This window comes from Nothobranchius furzeri, chromosome 18, assembly GCF_043380555.1.
Source record: "Nothobranchius furzeri strain GRZ-AD chromosome 18, NfurGRZ-RIMD1, whole genome shotgun sequence".
NCBI classification, from domain to species: Eukaryota; Metazoa; Chordata; class Actinopteri; order Cyprinodontiformes; family Nothobranchiidae; genus Nothobranchius; species Nothobranchius furzeri.
In genome coordinates, this window is record NC_091758.1 from 26,239,901 (window position 1) to 26,259,779 (window position 19,879).

Consider the following 19,879-nt stretch of genomic DNA (forward strand, 5'->3'; position numbering starts at 1 on the left):
TCAAAGAGTGCTGCAGCCATAGGTTTTATCCTTCCTATTAGGGATTACATTCCCACAGTCCCTCAGGTGTGTCCTATTGGTTGCTGCTGTTTTGCCTTGGTGATCCTTCTATGATTAAAGCTCTCTATTGCCTCTCGCCCGAGCTCGGTGTAGGCTGTTATTTATTTAATTTTTTACAAGATGAGAGACTGTCTCTTTGACTGAATCCAAGGCAATTCAGGCAGGTAACTCGGCTGTGTAAGAGGCGATGTCTCGTTCCTGTGGGAAAGGTTATTGCAAAAGTGAGGCTTACAAAGACCAATTTACAATGCAGTTGTCAAAAGCTGGGTCAAGGTTTGAGACTGCAATAATACAATTTAAGGCCATTAAGATGATTATTATCTATGACATCAGTGAAACACAAACTGGTGGGGTAATTTTGGTGCATAAACGCTTGAAATCCTGCTACACTTCCATGTGGAATTTAGTTTGAAGGTTTGTAAATAAAGGACCCCCTCCCAGAGGAATACTGATCCAACTGTAGCTGGCATTTAAAGCAGCAGTCATTTATTTTTGACTCAACATCGTGTTTTAATTTGAACAAGTACTTTTTTTGTTGTTGTCAATTCCACGTACAGATGGATCTGTCTCCTGCTCTGATGGCTCGTATTATCTTGGACAGGTTCCTTCAGGACGTGGACGGTGGAATCCGTGAGTAACACTTTTCTATTTGTCTCTCCACATCGGTTTTAATTGTAGCACTTTACTGAATCACTCCCTGTCTCAGTCCAGATCTCTGTCTGTCTGCACTACTTTCAGCCTGTCCAACCCTAATGACGGACAGACAGCATTTAGTAGTAGCTCCATCACGGAGCACATGATTGGCAATTAAGTCGTGGGAGGACCACCCACCTCTCAGCTGCAGCGTGGATCAATGCTAGCTTGGCTCCTCGGTATTATTTATAACACCCTCCTTAATCCCCCAACACATTCATTTATTCCTCACATTCTCTTCTAGCTTCAATTTTTTTTTCTTCCTGTGGACCTACTGGGTCTGCATAGGAAATCGTTTAGAAGAAAACTGTGACAGAAAAAGCAAACTGTTCCTAGGTAGTGCTGACGGAGCTCTGCGGGAAAACAGAATTCCAGACGCAAATATTTTTGTTGAATGTGTCAAGGAGATTTTCCAGAAATTGCGTGACATAACGATCGTGTGCTCTCTGCTTTTCTAACCAGAGGTGTTATTCCAGCTTTTAAGATTTCTTCTGTATGTGATATTCTTTGCATTAATGAGAAAACCTCTTGGAATTCCAGTTTCACACCGGGACACAGTTTTAATATATTTATCTTGAGGACCATGCAGCTGTGTGGTAGTCGGTAGTTTAAGAGCAAATCGCAAGATGTCAAAAAAGACGTGATTCCAATTTCATCAAGAAAAGGATTAAAGTGGATGTGTGTTATTTTCAACTTCTCCACAGCACACCATTTGTCAAAGTCAACGATGTGATTGCTTTGGACCCACTGTTATCCACTGCCTGTCAAAGTCCCAGTCTGAATGTAGTGTAGAACGTGGCGTTCATCTGGGAGGGATCCTTCTGTCTCACATAATATCATGCTGCATCTGTCCATCTCCATATAGTGAGAGAACACACTTTATTATTACTCCAAATACATATGATGCACACAAAACTTCCTAGAGGGACTTTGTTTAGTTCCTAATGTACATGATTGCAGCCATCTACATCGTCTGTGGCAATGAAAAGCATCACAAAAATACATCGTTTAAGATTTTAATCACTCCGGGATGCTCATTACCTATTCCGAGAAATTTAATGTAACACTGAGCAGTTTCCTGCTCCCCGCCCTACTGGTTGAAAGTGGGATTACAACAGTCATGAACAACCCTGCAGCAGCCTGATGTAGCTTGCACTAACAATGAGCTGTCATTAACATGAGCCAATTAATACTAAAATAAACCACGAAGTGAAAAGATCCACACAGTTGGGCAAAAAATATTATTACTTACAAGCCCAGTAGCAACACAGCTAGGTCACAATCAATCCGTGATTTTGTAGCCTCCTTTATCCCCCACAAACTAGCGTAGGCCACGCCGTTGTTTGCTTTGGTTTAAGCTCTTTGCTTTGCCTCCAAAGACATTACTCTTTTACTTCCCGGCTCCGCCATGATACCAACAGAAAAAGCAAACATTTTTTTATTCTTCTTGTGCTTTTTATTAGCGATCGGCGTACTGAAAACACTAACGGATAGCAATTGTAGCTAACAGCCCCCTAGAACACCTTCCTTCTCGACAAAACTGTTAAGTGCAGTATCTGGCCAGCAGAGTGCTGCAGAGCAGTGTCAAGTATAAAACTGGTCAAGTTTATAACCCAACAATCACTGAGATCATTTTTAAAGCTCTAGCTTAAAGTTTAAAGAAAATCTAATGTTCCTTTAATGCTTTACTTTGATTTTTGGCTGCTTTCTGTTTGAATTTAAATCATTTCTAAATGATTTTGTCTTTCTGTTGTAACTTTTCCACCATTCCAGCCAGTGAAATCAGCAGCTGTGAGGGTGACTTGTGTGTTGACAGAGCGTCAGTGCAAACTCCCCCTGACCTGCTTGGCCTTTACACATGGATTCCTTCCCACTTGAGCTGCAGTCAAATGGACGAATCTCCCTCTGTGTATATTAAGCCCCAGTCATGTGTTTCCACCAAGAAACAATGCAAGGATAATTGTCTTTGCTGGTAATTAGCTAACAGGTTGGTTCACTGCTATCGGCAGGCATATCTGTCGTGGCCCCATCCAACCTCACACTGCATTCCGGTGTGTGTGTGTGTGTGTGTGATTCAATAGAACTCTTGAGGGAGGTTAGGCAGGCACACTGCAAAGATCAATAGACTTCTATATAAGGGACATTACCCCCAACTGGGTGAGTGGCTTGCCTTTGCCTAGCACCGTTGTTGTTTTTATTCCCCTACTCTTTTCTCTTGCATTTAAGAGAAACCGAAATGGGGCCTCTGGGACGATAGAATATATGTACAATCACCAGCCCTGGATCAATAGATGGTTTTAAATTGTTTTTTTGTACCGTCCTTGTTTTGTTTTGCGCTCTCGCATTTGCTCCCTCCCTCCCCTCCCACACATGCTGCCACCACACCTCGGTATGACGACGCCACCAACAATCCCCTTTTCTCCGTGCAGCACAAGGATTGGAGGCAGCCTCCATCAAGCAGGATGGACGACTATCTGGTGGCGCTTGAGAATGAATCGATATATTCAAAACAGCCCTATTGATTATAATATCAGCATCCATAATGTTTTAGCCTCATGAAAATAAACTGGACGCTGGCGTAGGAGATGCCGTGTAAGAGAATGTCTTCTTGGGTTAGCATTTATTTTTGCATGAAAGTGAATCCATGATTGTTTTAGTAAATTATGGGCTTTGTGATGGTGCTAAAATGTCAAATTCAAGTCTTTTTTTTTCTTCCAAAAATCATTCTTTTATGCATTTCACAATTTTTTTATATGAATCTTTTTCACTTTTACTGCTATTTGTTTTCATTATACAATTTTGTGAATCCATATAAACTTCTAGGACTGTTTAATTTATTTTTTATTTATAAATTTTGAAATTGTCCTAATTGAAGTAGCCTTTTTAAAAGAATTATTTTAAGTAATTTTACATGGTGACCTAAAAATGTTAAATTATTAAAGATTATGCCTTTTATCCATTTATCTCTGCTGCTTTAATCTTTCACATGATGCAAATACTCCATGAATTGTTGTTTATTATTAATATTATTGTTACTATTATTATTATTATTATTATTAGTAGTAGTAGTAGTAGTAGTAGTGTAATTCAGCGTCTGTATCAACACCCTTTTTGAAGTCACCAACAGACACACTGGGGGAGCTCCTGCTCTTTCCCTCCCTCTTCCTATCTCTTCATCTTTCTTTCTATTCCTCCTTTGACAGCAGTTGATGTGCCTCTAGATTTAGACGTACTTTTTTTTTTGAGGAGGCAATTTTGCTAGCTATTTGACCTTTTCCATTTTCCCAAGGCCCAGCTCCGGATTAGATTGCTACTCCATGTTTTGTAACTATGTGATTCGGCCGCCTTTAAGATTTATTGTCACATTCCTTTACAGAAGCCTTGTACGCAAGGTTATAAATGTCCCTTGTTTGATGTTAACACTGTGAGAACATTAGTGTCTACCATGATCCTTTGCCTCGTTGACAGAATTCAGAATAATTTCAAATGTTTTGCTGATAAAACGGGTTGATAATTGAAAATTATGCTTAGGTTTAGCCAGGAAAATCCCTTATTAGTGACTGCAGTTGTTATTGTTTAAGTGCTCCACTTTTCTCTCCAACATCTCTTGGCCATGGAGCTGGTGCTTGTGTATATGCAGCCTTTTTTCACGTAATGAGAGCAAGGGCTCTTTATTAGTAAGAATTGAGGGAGTTAGGAAGCAGACGACACAAATGTTGTTGTGTGTGTGTGCGGGTGGGTGGGGGTATGTGAGGGAGGTAAGCAGCACTGTGGCACTTCACTTGACAAGTATACTAATTACTCCTTTTCAGCATAGGAGCTCCAGTCAGCCTTTGCCACACTCTAATGGCCTGACCTGAGAAGCCTCTTTCCGTGGCAGAGCCTCCCTAGGTCTACTATTACTACAGCTACACACACACGCACACACACACACACACACACACAGTGAAATGTAGAGTTTCATCTCACCGCTATCAAGAAGAATCAGGTGGAAGCAGATCAGTTCTGCCCCAGTAACCTCTTCAGGGACTGGGCTCCTCCTTCACACACAATACTACCTCATATCAACCAACACCCACACACACCACTACAGATAGTTAAAAAAAATGTTTTTTTTTCTTCCCGCTTCTCCTCATGTCCTACTCTCTTCCTCTTTCCAGTCTTTTTTTTTTCTTCGTTTTTTTTTTCAATGCGGGAGGATAAATTTAAAAGGAGTAAATTGGAAAATCAAATGAGGGCTTTAGGCAGCCGCAGAGATTTGCAGAGCTGTCGGCCAGTGTTGGAGAGGCTCATCCATCATGTCCCACAAGTAGTCAATTCCTCTAGTATCTGTAAATGTTTTCAGATATTAGCCAATTTATATGCTCCGAGATTCATCATGGAAAATCAGCTTTACCGGCGCACATTATCAGAACCTGTCTCTCCCAAGCTCCATGAAGTTTGATGAACGAGTGCCCCTCCACAGCTCAATGGCTTGTGCATGGGGAGTGCAAGGCGGGGGGGCCTGGGCATATAAAGGAAATTGGTAACAGCATCCCCCCTCCACCACCACTGTGAAAAGAAGTGGGCTTTTTAATTAATAAACAAACTTCCAGAGGAGCTCATCAGTGTCAAGAGCAATAACAATTGTCATCTGTTATGGTTTATCACGGTCCCTCCTCTACAAATGTTGCTTTTTTAATGAGATTTCTCTATGTTTTTTTTTTCCTTTTGCATTTCAGATAATGACTTTTTTCCTCCACAGAAGAAAAGATTAGTTACAAATAGCACAAGTAAGAAATGAGAACTCAAGCCCAGGTTGGGTTTTCTGTGCATCTTGTTTTGGAGTCGTATATGAAAACAAGCTTGTGATTTGTTTACACTGGTTGTTTTCTTTAGCAAATCCCAATGGAGGCGTAGCGTTTCACATCTATTATTCTCCTCTTCTCTGTTCTTTCACTTCAGATGTTGACAGTGTGATACGGTGCCTTAGTAAGAATTTATACCAACATGGGACAATTACAGTAAATTTGGTGAATGTTTACAAGGTGCAAAGTTGTGCTGCAGGGCTTTGTTCTCTGTGTCTGGTGTTCTTCAGATTATCCTTTTTATTTTCCCGCACCTTTTTTTTATGTGTGCGACTGCATTTGAAAAGAGGTGTGTGTGTCTGTGTGTGTGTGTGTGTGTGTGTGTGTGCAGCAGAGAGAAGCTCAGGGTGTCATGGAGGTGTGCTGCTGTGCAAGGCGGGGGCGTCTTTAATAAATGTATGCTGATGTTGGAGGCTGCAACGATGCGAAGGATGCAAGGGCCTGTTGTTATTTACTGCTGTGTTTGTGCACAGCAGCGAATCCTGGGCCTGCAAATGGCATTACAGCATGTGATGAATGAGCATTAGGGTAAACTCATTTTAAAAGCATCCTGATTTATTAGCAGCCTGGCCTTCCATTTTCATCAGGTCAATGCTTGGCTGAAATTCTCCAATGTCAGCGCCAAGGTCACCTATTTATGGCTATTTTTAACCCTCATCTCTCAAAAAGAGCAGGCGAACGCTGTCCTATCACTTATTATGGCCATCAACCAAAACATATCAAAGGGCTTTAGATACCGTGGAGATACAAGTCTAGCCCAAGAAGTGTGTTATGTGAGAGACCAAAATGTGGTGGTGGTCAACCTCCAATTATGAGTGCTAGTAAGACAAGAGCTTTAATGGCTAACGTTTGCCTTCAGGGAGGTTTATTACATGCTACTGTTTTGCAGAAGCAGCGTCAAATCTATAAAACGACCATTAGGAAGAGAGGAAAAAATCTATCAAAATGCCATTAAAGTGGAATAAGTTGCCAATATTGCTGATGTGGTTGCAGGTCCTTTGATTTTCCTTCAGATTATTAGGCACAGTCGAGTAGTGACTTTGTTAAGGGAAACCAGTGTTGTTGGGGAGTAATATGTCTCCTAGCTTCATAAAGTTTGCTGCCTCATATTTCCCGCTTTATTGATTATCCATTATCATTTGTCAAGAGGTGTCCTAACTCAAGGGGAAAATATAACCCTCTTTCTTCGCCCGCCGCCTGCACTGCACAGGAGCACGGTATGGATCTGAGTTGTGAAGGTACCAATCTCTGAGAAAAATGAGCAGTGAAATAAAGCACAGCCCTGTGCCTTGCAGCTCTAAGAGAGTGTGGGGTTATGGGGTGGGCTGGTGGAGCATCATGGCTACAAGAGATGGAGGTTGCAAAGAGAAAAAAAGAGACAAATTCAAAGAAACAGAAGAGAAAGAGACGTTCTTACTGGCCTTTGTTCCCCTTCAACTCTTTTTTTAATTAATCATAAAGCAGATGAAGGATCACAGTGTTCTCTTTGGTCAATTTTTTCAACAAGTAATGGTAATCGACGGGGATGTGTATTTTTGAAATTCTGGCGATACGATCACGATACAGGGGAGACGATACGATGTATCACGATATATTGTGATACGTTCAGTCAGACGTCACAAGCAATTTTTTTTTTACTGAATTTATTGTAAGAATGTTCAATAAACAGTCCAAACTGATACGTAACATGTTAATATGAGGTATCTGAACCATGATGGAGGGTTTTACATTTCAATGGTGGAAACAAAACCCATTGCACACTGCTGCCAACTAGCGGGTGGCGATTGAATTGCACAAAACGAAAAGAAAATACACAAATGTTTGCATGTATGTCAAGAATTAGATACACGGCTTTTGAATATCGATGTAATAATCGCAGGGAAAAAAAATCACGATATATTGCCATATCGATATTTCCGATACACAGCTTTTGAATATCGATATAATATTGCTGGAAAAAATATCACGATATATTGCCATATCGATATTTTCTTACATCCCTAGTAATCGAGAAGGACAGGAGATGGTCTTTTTTTGTTTTTGGCATTTAATTAATACAAACATAATTTCTACCATTTTAGGGATTTAAAGCTTTTTCTTCTAACTTAAATGCTCATAAATCTTCCTTCCACTTGTCTTAAATACTTCAATGCTATCTGCATTTACCCAACAGAAATCAAGACTTTATTTGATGTTTGTACAGCCACCACCCATGCTTGAAATGCGTATAGAAACCATTCCCTACTGTCTGCTATGCTGCACGTCTGTCACAAGCGTCCGTGTATATATCTCCACAATGGCACGTCTCAGCCATTTCGTCACACAGTGATACAATCCATTTAATCCAAATCTTTTTAAGAAATGAGTTAAGAATTTTTTTTTAGCTGTTGCAGTAACGGTGAGTCAATTCACCGGGCTTTCCTATTTGATTTATAATGTTAGCAGAGCAAGAATGGGATGAAAGATGCAGAATAGTCGACGTTTATAACGTAGATAAACTACAGGAAGTGCCTGTTCTGTGGACTGAAACATTTATTTATAGAAAATCTGTATATATGTTCTGTGATAGACAGCTGTAGAAATACCACTGTTGCTCTATGGTTAAAAATGTCATAATTGAGCTGCTTGCAAGTCTAAATTATTTTATTTCAGACACGTTTTTTTTAAACAATGAGATATTCCTATGCAATTTACGAGGGTGAATATGGATGTTTTCATATAGTTTCCATTGTTGTAGAATTTGTGTTTAATATTTTTCCTTTTTTGTCATTTTGGTTGTTTGTTTTTGTTTCCAGCCTCCAAAACGGTCCTCAACAGCATGCTAAAGGAGCCATCTTTAATCCCAGACCAAATACTGGCAAACAATATCTACCAAGTAAGGATTTTAGCTCTGCTCTACTCTTTTATAATGAGCTTTTAAAAGATGCACCTGCCTAACACACCTCATCAGTCGCTCTTGTTTGTTGTTAAAGATACGTTGCAGCCAGTGGTCATGCCTGCCAATCTCTTAGCCTCTCCTGTGTTTTCTGCCTTTCCAGGGCTTCCCTCCCCTCCCTTACATGCACCTTTTATTTTTTTTCGCGGTGCAATAATATTTCTTCCCTCTCTTTTCAGTGCACAATAAACGACTGCTGTTATGGACCGCTGGTAGACTGCATCAAACAGTATCCTATCCCCATAAAATTTAAAGCTCAAAATTGACGAGGCGCTATTGAAGGGGGATGAGATGTGTCGGGCTTCACCTGACATAAAAGTTCTGCTTCACGGAGGAAGTGTTTCATCCTGTCTGCCTTCCAACTATCAGCGATCCGAGGGGCTCCGAGGCAACGGAGGGAGGAGCAGGAGTAGAGGATGGGCTGATCTCCATGTGAATTCGGTGGATCGCACCCAATGTTCTGTGATACAAATATAGTCCTCTAAAATCGTTGCGGATGAACATTACTTCACATTCTTCGAGAATTCCTAATATTTTTTAAAACAGGGTTATATTTAGTTGCATCAAACTCAACTTTGGTTTTAGTTTGTCAAATTTGAATGTTAATCTTTCGTTATTCTGTGTAGATCCTTTGTGCAGCAAGTTATTTTGGGGCAGCCAGCTGGGTAGCACACCAAACATGTCCTAGGGGAGGAGACTTATTTAAATTATTGTAAATGTGTACGTATGTGTGTTATTGTCTCACTCGGCTTTTGTTGGGTGTGTTGGGGCCGTGTTGTTCTGTTCACAGCCAGTCAAGCCTGTCCCATCCTGCCTCCTTCTCCTTTCCCCCTCTTCTGTGCTCAGTGTCAACTGAAAGTCTGTTAGTCTGCTCCAGAGTTCATAATAACCGCCCCACTGTTGTCTGCTTTCAAAAAACTTTATCCACACATGAAAAGAAAACGCTCTTCATGAATGTGGGTAAATGATAATATAAATGTTTTCACATTTTTCAGAAACTATTTCAAGCCTTTTTGTGTAAAACCATGATATCATTTTTATCTTTTACTCTCATCAGGTTATTTGTGCTGCAGCAAACATTGCTCATCTTAATTCATGATGGCATTTATTCAAAAAAGCATTGTAGTAAAAGGTTTTATTAGAAGGACCAGAGCATGCACAGCAATCACACTTTAGAAATTCTGTCAAACTGAAGTTTGTTTTGTCGTCTGCATCAGGAGGGTGCACCTTGGAGTTTTCTTGAGAGCGCAGATTTAATTCTAAAGAAACTAAATCTCTTCAGATGGTGTTTACTTTGCATTGTAAAAGAAAAGCAAATGAGATCTCAGCTTTATAGTTAAAAACGCACACGGTCAGTTTCCATTACCCTAATTCAAATGTGCTTTGAGTTTTCCATGACATTTCCATGGCTTAGCATTCGTTCAATAGCGTCAATTGGTGCTTAGCAGTGGTGAATTCTTAGGCTGGAGAAAAATTACAAAAAAAGTTTGGGCATCTTGGAAAATTCTTAAAAGTTATCCTCCTTAATTCTAAATGAGATTTTTAATTATCCAACTTTTAACGTTGTGCTGAAGTAAACATGAAGTCCTGCTGCTCTTTGCTGTGAATCCTTAACTCTGTTCCCAGTGCCATTGGACAAGAACATGAAGTTCTGCTTCGTGACAAACTGAAGGAGCAAAATCTGTCTTTTCTGGGTAAGCCACTTTCTCGTCGCATTTTAACTTCAGTCATAGAATTATTGGTTTTGCTTTATAACCAAACAGTAAAACCTGGTGAATGGATGAAAAGACCACCGATTCTTGTACGTTTACATTGTCTTTATTTTGTTGAACCATAACAAAATATTATGGTCTCTTTAAGTAAAATATCACAGCATGTTTTGAAATTGTTTATCAGATGTCTCCCATCTACCTTTTCTGCAACTGTTTTGCTACTACACAGTTAGTGAAGTCATGCATGTCCCTTTTAAAAAATAACTTTATTTTGAATTAATGCTAGTCATGACCTGTGGAAAAATGCTCCTACGCTCACGTTTCAAGGGGTAAATGTTTGTCGAAGGAGTGGGTGTGCCGAAAAAACAGGACTTTTACTACTCAGTAATATTTATGGTATGCAAATGCCTCACCTATGATTGGCTAACAGCATCATGAGTCCTCTGCTGTCTGTTAAAAAAATATTGCAGCAGTAGCTCAGGAGGCAGAGCAGGTTGTCCAGTAATCGGAGAGTTGTGGGGTCGATCCCAGGCAGAGAATTCTGCTGTTGTGTTCTTGGGCAAGACACCTACCGCATTTTCCGGAGTATAAGTCGCACCAGCCATAAATGTTTAATGAAGAAGAAAAAAACATATATAAGTTGCGCTGGACTATAAGTCACATTTTGGGGAGAAATTTTATTATTTTTCCTACAAAATCTGAGACCAAGCATTTCATATTGCAAGGCAAGTACCGGTAACAATAACAGAGTAAACAACCAGGGCGCAGCAGCACGCCACGGTCTCCAGCAGAGGATGGCGGTGTTTCAAACCCTCCCAGCAGGCGGGGAGAGCTCATTCCTGGGCCGGAGCCGCCCGGCCCGCAGCAGCTCACCACAGGCTCCAGCAGGTGATGGCGGGGCAGAGGAGCTGAAACCTGGACTGGAGCCAGCCCGCAGCAGCGCGCCACTGTCTCCAGCAGGTGATGGCAGGGCAGTGGAGCTTATTCCTGGTCCGGAGTCGGTCCGCAGCAGCGGGGTATACATAATTTGGTATATAAGTCGCTCCAGAGTATAAGTCGCAGGACCAGCCAAACTATGAAAAAAAGGAAGACTTATAGTCCGGAAAATATGGTAATTAATATTGTTTGCTGGTGGTGGTCAGAGGGACTGGTGCTTGTCCTGGGCAGCCTTGCCTCAGTCAGTGCACCCCAGGGCACCTGTGGCTACATTGTAGCTCATCACCACCAGGCTGTGAATGTATGCAGATGGATGAGTGATTGTGTTGTAAAGTTCATTGCGGGGACTCTAGAGTGCACTATATCAAATACAGGCCATTTACCATTAAATTGGAAAACATATGTTTGTGTGTAAATAAATAATACTAGATTCATGTGTCACCCCCACATATAACACACCAGTTGCTAATAGTTAGCTTTTACTAGTCGAGACTCACTTTACTTTCTCCTGACCACAAAACTGGTACAGCCTTCCACAGCTGCTAGCCAAGGTGGTCGAACTTCTGATTACTGATATTCCATGTTACATATAGAAGAGACTGGCTCTCTCTGACACAACTCGTTTTCTGATCTATTTCCTGTATGTGGCTAATGCAGGTGATTGGTGTTGAAAAACGTTTTCATGTTCTGCCTGCATGTGCAACTCATATTTCAGAAAGAATAGGTATTACACATCTTCTCGGAGAACAAGATATTTAAACACAACTTCTGCCTTTGCAAGTGAAACACGGTCAGTTCTGTTAGCTTTAAGTTTAGTTTAGTTTTGCATATATATATATATATATATATACTGTATAATATATACTGTATATATATATATACTGTATATATATACAGGGAGTGCAGAATTATTAGGCAAATGAGTATTTTGTCCACATCATCCTCTTCATGCACGTTGTCTTACTCCAAGCTGTATAGGCTCAAAAGCCTACTACCAGTTAAGCATATTAGGTGATGTGCATCTCTGTAATGACAAGGGGTGTGGTCTAATGACATCAACACCACACCCTATATCAGGTGTGCATAATTACTAGGCAACTTCCTTTCCTTTGGCAAAATGGGTCAAAGAAGGACTTGACAGGCTCAGAAAAGTCAAAAATAGTGAGATATATTGCAGAGGGATGCAGCAGTCTTAAAAATGCAAAGCTTCTGAAGCGTGATCATTGAACAATCAAGCGTTTCATTTAAAATAGTCAACAGGGTTACAAGAAGCGTGTGGAGAAACCAAGGTGCAAAATAACTGCCCATGAACTGAGAAAAGTCAAGCGTGCAGCTGCCAAGATGCCACTTCCAATCCAATCCAATCCAATTTTATTTATAAAGCGCATTCACAAGGCATTACAACCAAACAAGGCGCTGTACACTAAAAATGTTAGTTAATTAAACCGGCGTTATACAAACATGTCGAACACAGATAAAAGATAAAAAGAAAATACAACAAAATTCCCAAAAATAACAGCTAAAAATCAATAAGACACAGGGAGAATAAAAAATTAGAAAAACATTTAAAAAAAATAACCTCAATAGTACGGAAGTTGATTGTGAAGTCCATTTTTAAACAGTGCAGATGTAAGTGAGGTTCACTTGCCACCAGTTTGGCCATATTTCAGAGCTGCAACATCACTGGAGTGCCCAAAAGCACAAGGTGTGCAATACTCAGAGACATGGCCAAAGTAAGAAAGGCTGAAAGACGACCACCACTGAACAAGACACACAAGCTGAAACGTCAAGACTGGGCCAAGAAATTTCTCAAGACTGATTTTTCTAAGGTTTTATGGACTGATGAAATGAGAGTGAGTCTTGATGGGCCAGATGGATGGATTGGTAAAGGGCAGAGAGCTCCAGTCCGACTCAGACGCCAGCAAGGTGGAGGTGGAGTACTAGTTTGGGCTGGTATCATCAAAGATGAGCTTGTGGGGCCTTTTCGGGTTGAGGATGGAGTCAAGCTCAACTCCCAGTCCTACTGCCAGTTTCTGGAAGACACCTTCTTCAAGCAGTGGTGCAGGAAGAAGTCTGCATCCTTCAAGAAAAACATGATTTTCATGCAGGACAATGCTCCATCACACGTGTCCAAGTACTCCACAGCGTGGCTGGCAAGAACGGGTATAAAAGAAGAAAAACTAATGACATGGCCTCCTTGTTCACCTGATCTGAACCCCATTGAGAACCTGTGGTCCATCATCAAATGTGAGATTTACAAGGAGGGAAAACAGTACACCTCTCTGAACAGTGTCTGGGAGGCTGTGGTTGCTGCTGCATGCAATGTTGATGGTGAACAGATCAAAACACTGACAGAATCCATGGATGGCAGGCTTTTGAGTGTCCTTGCAAAGAAAGGTGGCTATATTGGTCGCTGATTTGTTTTTGTATTGTTTTTGAATGTCAGAAATGTATATTTGTGAATGTGGAGATGTTGTATTGGTTTCACTGGTAAAAATAAATAATTGAAATGGGTATATATTTGTTTTTTGTTAAGCTGCCTAATAATTATGCACAGTAACGGTCGCCTGCACACACAGATATCCCCCTAAAATAGCTAAAACTAAAAACAAACTAAAAACGACTTCCAAAAACATTCAGCGTTGATATTAATGAGTTGTTTGGGTTCATTAAGAACATGGTTGTTGTTCAATAATAAAATTATTCCTCAAAAATACAACTTGCCTAATAATTCTGCACTCCCTGTATATAGTAATATTTTTGCCATAAATATTGGCTTGGTTAATTAATCTATTGGATTAGATAACTAGATAATTTGTTAGATGTGTTCTATCAATGTCAATGACAGTATAAAGTCCAAGTATGAATTTGTATAACGAGATTTTACCGGTTGTTTCCTCCCCTGTGACCTCATCGTATCACTATCCCCAAGGTCAGATGAATGATGAAAGATAAAAGTCATTCCCTCTGTCATTAAGACCATATCATTTATTTGGACATGGAGTGCTGACCTTTCTTTGGGGCTGTACACAAGACTGTGCCAAAACTGTCAGAGTTCGAGGGGCACGGGGGCCACTGAGGCAGCCTCACCCCATCTAATAAATGGATTGGAAATAAGCTACCTAACAGCAGGGATGGCCCATTAATTTTAATCAAAGCTGATGTTAAAAGACGATCACGGCCACAAGAGAATATAATGCGTTTGTGTGTGTGTGTGTGTGTTGTGTGAACATTAGCTCCCTTCCTGTAACACACACACACATCTATACTTACATGATCACAATCAGGATGCCCCTCCGTACCACAAGCCTCTGGCAGCCTCTCTGACCTTTCTCAGCTCACTTTCTTCACCCTTGGCTGATGCTGCCTCCTCACCACCACTGACACCACCACCCTCCATCTCTCTTCAATTCTCTTCCATGCCCCATTAGTTGAGCTTGGCTGGAGACAAAGAGCCAGGACCTTGGAACCGAATGACCTGGTCAGCCTGAGATTTAATGGAGAAATCAGGTGTTGGAGGGATAATGACCAAAGCACGCCAGAAGTCAAGGACAATGGCTGCAGCCTGCACCGTCAGGGGTCAGGCTAACAGAGGCAATGATGCCAAGCAGGTCCTCTTGCAGTAAATTTTCTAAAGTGTAAAGCCAAGCAGCAACCTGGAGTGAAGCACTGTAATTAAACATAAAGTTTTTGAAGACTGGTAGATGTTTTTTCTACTTGAGTACTTCCTAGAACTTTAGTGAGATTGTTTTTGACGTTAATAAAAGTCATCAATGTAAGCAAACGTTAAAATTCTGTTTTATTTCCTGTAGATGAAAACCAACTGAGAACCATGGGCTATGACAAAACTCCTGATATTATCTTGGAAGTTCCTGTTGGTAAGTTGCTTATTAAAAGTCTCACTTTTTATTAAAACACATTCTTTTAAAATAACAATATCATGTATGTTGAAATGTTATAAGGTTATATTAAATAATTACAGTTAGAAAAGTCTGTCTTCTTTTTCACTATTGTGTAAATTACCATCATTTTTTGAAGCATCTGTTTGTTTTTAATGTTAAAAAAGCCGTGGAAGGACACATCGTACATTGGATTGAGAGCAAGGCCTCCTTTGGAGACGATCACAGCCATCGGACTTACCTCAACGAGCAGTTCTGGAGCTACTGGAACAGGTCAGCCATGTCTGTTTTCAGATTTTATTTATTTTATCTCTGTTGGCCACATTTTTGCTGCCTCCATTATTTCCTCAGATTAACTTCTTCTTTCCTTTACCGCAAACCACCGTCAACTTTTCAGTATTGTAAAAGCTTTTTCATATCTCGGTCCAACAACTCTCCCCACTTCCTTTTTGGTACAGGCTGCTTTCACCACAAAATTCCACGTGGTGCGTCGGTACATTACACCACTTCCACATCCAACTCCTGTTACTGAAGGCCTTTGCAGCCTGAATGGTTTTCCTGAGAGCGTGATTGTTTGGTAAAATGTAGACATTGTGTTGGAAGGGAAGCTAGGAAGTGGGTGATTAATGCGTTGCATCTGTTGTCATGAGAACCTTTGGACAGGAACAGGCTTTTGTGGCTTAGCCGTTGTTGAACCCAAGGTGTGTGTGCGCTCACATTTCTTAATGAGTTGTAGAAATACCAACTGAACTATTTCATTGTCTCTTGAGATATTGCTTTCTTTACCTCAAGGATTGTTGAGTATATTTTTTCTGTTGTTAATTGACGATAGAAACGGTTGAACTAGTCAAAAATACTTGTGTTCAAAACCACGATAAACCTAGAAGTTGAACGTGTCAGTCAGCTTTCGTTAAAGGCCAACAAAAATATCTGTTCTAACACGGAAAACTGGCATTTACCGACTGTACAAAAATCTGTTTAACTGAACACTCAGCTGTGTATATTTTCATCTCAAACTGAGGGATTCTGAGACACTTGTTTATCAGTGCACACACAAACACACACACGTTCACAAGCTCAGGGCTGCTGGCCGTTCCCACATGTTTTTCACATCCCTGCCTCCCTCGGCGCAGAGTTCCAGTACCTCTCACTGCAGCCCTGATTCCAATCAGCTGTGATGGCCATCTGACATGTTGTGACATGGCGGTGAAGTGCCAGGAGGTGCCTTTCCTTGACGCCGTGTCCAAAAGTCAGGCAGAATCGAGCTGTCTCGTTATGCTCGCGCCTTAGTTTTCGGTGCTTTTGCATTTCCAGATCAGGATCGCATTTCTGGCTAAATCAAAACAACAAGACAGAAAGAGGAGCTGTTTACTATGAATGAGTTTTTTGCTTCAACCCAATCAATTCAACATCAACTGGACATAAAAAGTCAGCACTTTACCCTTAAATCTCTTATATGCATAAGTGGTATGTGACATTTTTCACGATGACTCATTTTCACACTGAAAACATTCTTATAATAGGATTAGAGCCACTTTTGTTTACTTTTTGCAATTAATTAAATAAATCATCCATACAAAGATCTAGCAGATCATTTATCTGTAAAATGTATTTTTATACTTTTACTTTTTTATTTTTACAAAAATATCAAACCCCAAATAGAAAGTCCATCATAAAATCTAAATTTTGTATTATTTATGTGTTAAAAAAACTGAGCTAAAATCAGAACTAAAGGATTTAATCGTAAGTTAATTTTTAGTGTTCATAATTTTTGTTAAAGAAAATTATTGCAAACTAAGACGATCAACTTGTTTCTCAGCATTTACTTTACTAATCATCTTGCAAAATATTTTGTTTGTTTTTATATTGAGGACGATTTCATTAGTACTTTAAAACTTGTATTAGCTTACAGTAGATCTAAATATTTCAATTTAAAGATTTCAGTGGTCAGTCAAGGTTTAGTTTGTGTCTTAAATAATTATCTGTGGGCATATTTCATTTATATTCACTTGGGCACTCTTGTCCAAGTGTATTAACTTACTGACAATGTAAATTCCATCATGTTGCTATGCTGCAAAATCAGTACAAAAAAATAAAAATAAAAAAAAACATTGTTCCTTTATTTTCCAGCAACTTTGCAGATTTTATGGAGATTTACTAGAGAAATTTTAAAGCAAATTGTCCATCTTCATTATTTAGAGTTTATACCCTCATCTGAGCTAATGTGTGAGCAGAATGCTGTGATTTAGGAATTATTACAGCATATTAGAGTCAATAAAACAAAGACAATTGACATTAGATTGTCTGATTGCTATCATTCCCTTGTCTTCAACTCTCTGTAGTCAGTTTTTGTATTAAGACTGGCCTTGAAGGGGCAGATATTTAGTAAATGTGTGTTTTCCTTCATTCCTCACAGCCTGATTTCAGTCCTTGACTTTGAACCGGTTTTCTTTTTGTGATTGCCCCTGGAACCGCACACCAGTCTTTGTAATTTCCTCATTGCTCCTGATTGACATTTCCAGTGATTTGCTTATTTTTCAAGATTTCCCTCTTTGCTTTTACTGAGCTGCTTCACCCATTGCTTGTGTTAATTGTTCTTTAGATGCCCTCAAGCATTGCTCAGTGAGGACATATTTTTGTAGCTGGAGATAAAGAACAAAAAAAAAAAAGAACATAACTGATTTTCCCTCCAAAGTCCTCACCAGCTGCATTTATCATCCAGGCAATAGTCTTGCCAACACACTAACCCCATAATGAACCCCTCTTCAGTGGAGTGAGGGGTAATGACGCTTCACCTACCACCCCCACCACCTCCACCCCTTTAAAAAAGAGTGAATGGAAAAATGGGGAGAAAAACAGTCTTGTGCCGACTCAGACGTCTCGTTCAGGCCCAGTGCCTGGATGAGATGGTGAAGCGGCAGCTATCGATGTCTTCCAGCCATCAATCTTAGCTGGTGGCGTTCCAGAGCCGACGAGCTCTCTGCTCTGACGGATGTTCAGATAATTGAGTGATCCATCTCTCCCAACTATCAGAGTTGCATAAAAATTGTTCACCTGCTTGTGAATATTAAACACATTATGAGCCTCTTGTGTGTTTTGGGAGGTGTGCGTAAGGTTAAACACAGCATGTAATGAAATATGTACTCCTGTGTGGTATCACCCTAACCATCCCTTGTTGATTATGGTGGACTTAAATCAATAATGGCTGGCAAACGCCCCTCCATAAGACTATGAGCAGCTGCTAAGGTTCTACTTTTGTTTGTAGTTGATTGTACACTCTGTCCAGCCCGTGTGTGTAATGCTGATTGTTTTTCTATTTGAGCAACTTTTCTAGGGTTTGGTGGAAAAAAAGGATTTGGGTTTTATTTTTGCTAAATACAAATTATGGTAAATATGAAATTGCTGTATTTAAAGAGACTATGTGTAGTTTTTACCTTTATTCTCTGGAAATATCCATCAAAATGTTGCTAAATGAATTTAATGTTGGAAAAATATTGTCTGCTTTATAATATAAAACCAATTAAATCTGGTCTAAAACACATTTTAGACTCAAGTCTAAGTCTAAGTCTCTGGGCAACACCATATTAGATGTGATGTTTTCTTCTACATGAACCCATTAGGACAAACCACATTTACTAATTTGTAACGAGCAGTTACAAACCTTTCACCATTCATAAACATTGTGCTTTTACACATTTACCTTTTTGCTCGTTGCCATTGATGAAAGGGCGCCTGATGTGCTTGTCATCTTGCTGGAGGTTGAATGGTCTGACAAAGTAAATCTCAGATTTTTGACCCTAATGGCCATCCGTTGGAAAGGTCTTACTAGGGATGAGCGATATGGCCTAAAATCAGTATCACGATATATCAAGGATTTCACCTCGATAAGGATAGATGGACGATAACTACAGGTATGCGCAGAGACAAAAGTTGTCCACAAGATGGGGTTGTCACATGTGTCATTTTTACGTGACTCAAGGTGGTACAGCTTCTTAAAGGGACAGGCACGTTGCCAACCTACACACATCTTTTCATTTTTTTATTATCAGATTTATTGAAATGGGAAAAATTATTACTATCAGAGTCAGAAATTTCGATAACAATACATTTTCGATATATCGCTTACTCAAACACAAAAATACGACTTGCTTGCGATGATTTAGGTACGTACTGCCCCCTATCACCAGGGAAAATACACACCGTCCTTTAAAGTCTTGTTTTAGTGCTATTTCAATAGAATAGAAGACACATTCGTTGACTGTTTTAACAGTAAGTGACAATCGGGGCTGTGCAGTACTAGAAAAAAACGTGCTATTGCAATGCTATTCTTGAATAATGCTACAATTTAATTGGTTGCAATACACCCTTAATATGTCTCTTTGTGCTTTAGCTTCCCAGACACTATCATCTAACTTGGGAGTAAACATCAACACAACAATGGTGGTCTATCTCATCAGTATACAGATTCATGATAGTCTGATGGTTTGATTCATTCCAATATAAGCAGTTCTTGTACTATCAAACATTTTGTTTATGTTTATGTTTATTTATTTAGCAGATGCTTTTATCCAAAGCGACTTACAATTTATAACTTATAGGGCATGTTGTGATCTGTGGGGGAAACCGGAGTACCCGGAGGAAACCCACGCATGCATGGGGAGAACACGCAACTCCATGCAGAAAGGCCGCAGCCGAGTTTCGAACCTGCCACCTTCGTGCTGCGAGGCAACAGTGCTAACCACTGCGCCACCATGCAGCCATTTTAAACTGATGCTTTCTTTGCTATCTTGCAAGTTA

General features: G+C 40.0%; 1 protein-coding gene across 2 annotated transcripts in view; it reads left to right on the forward strand.

Moving 5' to 3' along the window:
- cdin1 (CDAN1 interacting nuclease 1) overlaps positions 1 to 19,879 on the forward strand; it is a 75,517-nt gene that overhangs the window by 29,426 nt on the left and 26,212 nt on the right. For both annotated transcript variants that reach the window (XM_015969808.3, XM_054741693.2), the window contains 6 exons: positions 618 to 690; positions 8,396 to 8,475; positions 8,715 to 8,764; positions 10,162 to 10,229; positions 14,996 to 15,061; positions 15,250 to 15,355. In XM_015969808.3, coding sequence (XP_015825294.1) covers positions 618 to 690; positions 8,396 to 8,475; positions 8,715 to 8,764; positions 10,162 to 10,229; positions 14,996 to 15,061; positions 15,250 to 15,355 — 443 coding nt within the window. The remainder of the gene's footprint in view (positions 1 to 617; positions 691 to 8,395; positions 8,476 to 8,714; positions 8,765 to 10,161; positions 10,230 to 14,995; positions 15,062 to 15,249; positions 15,356 to 19,879) is intronic.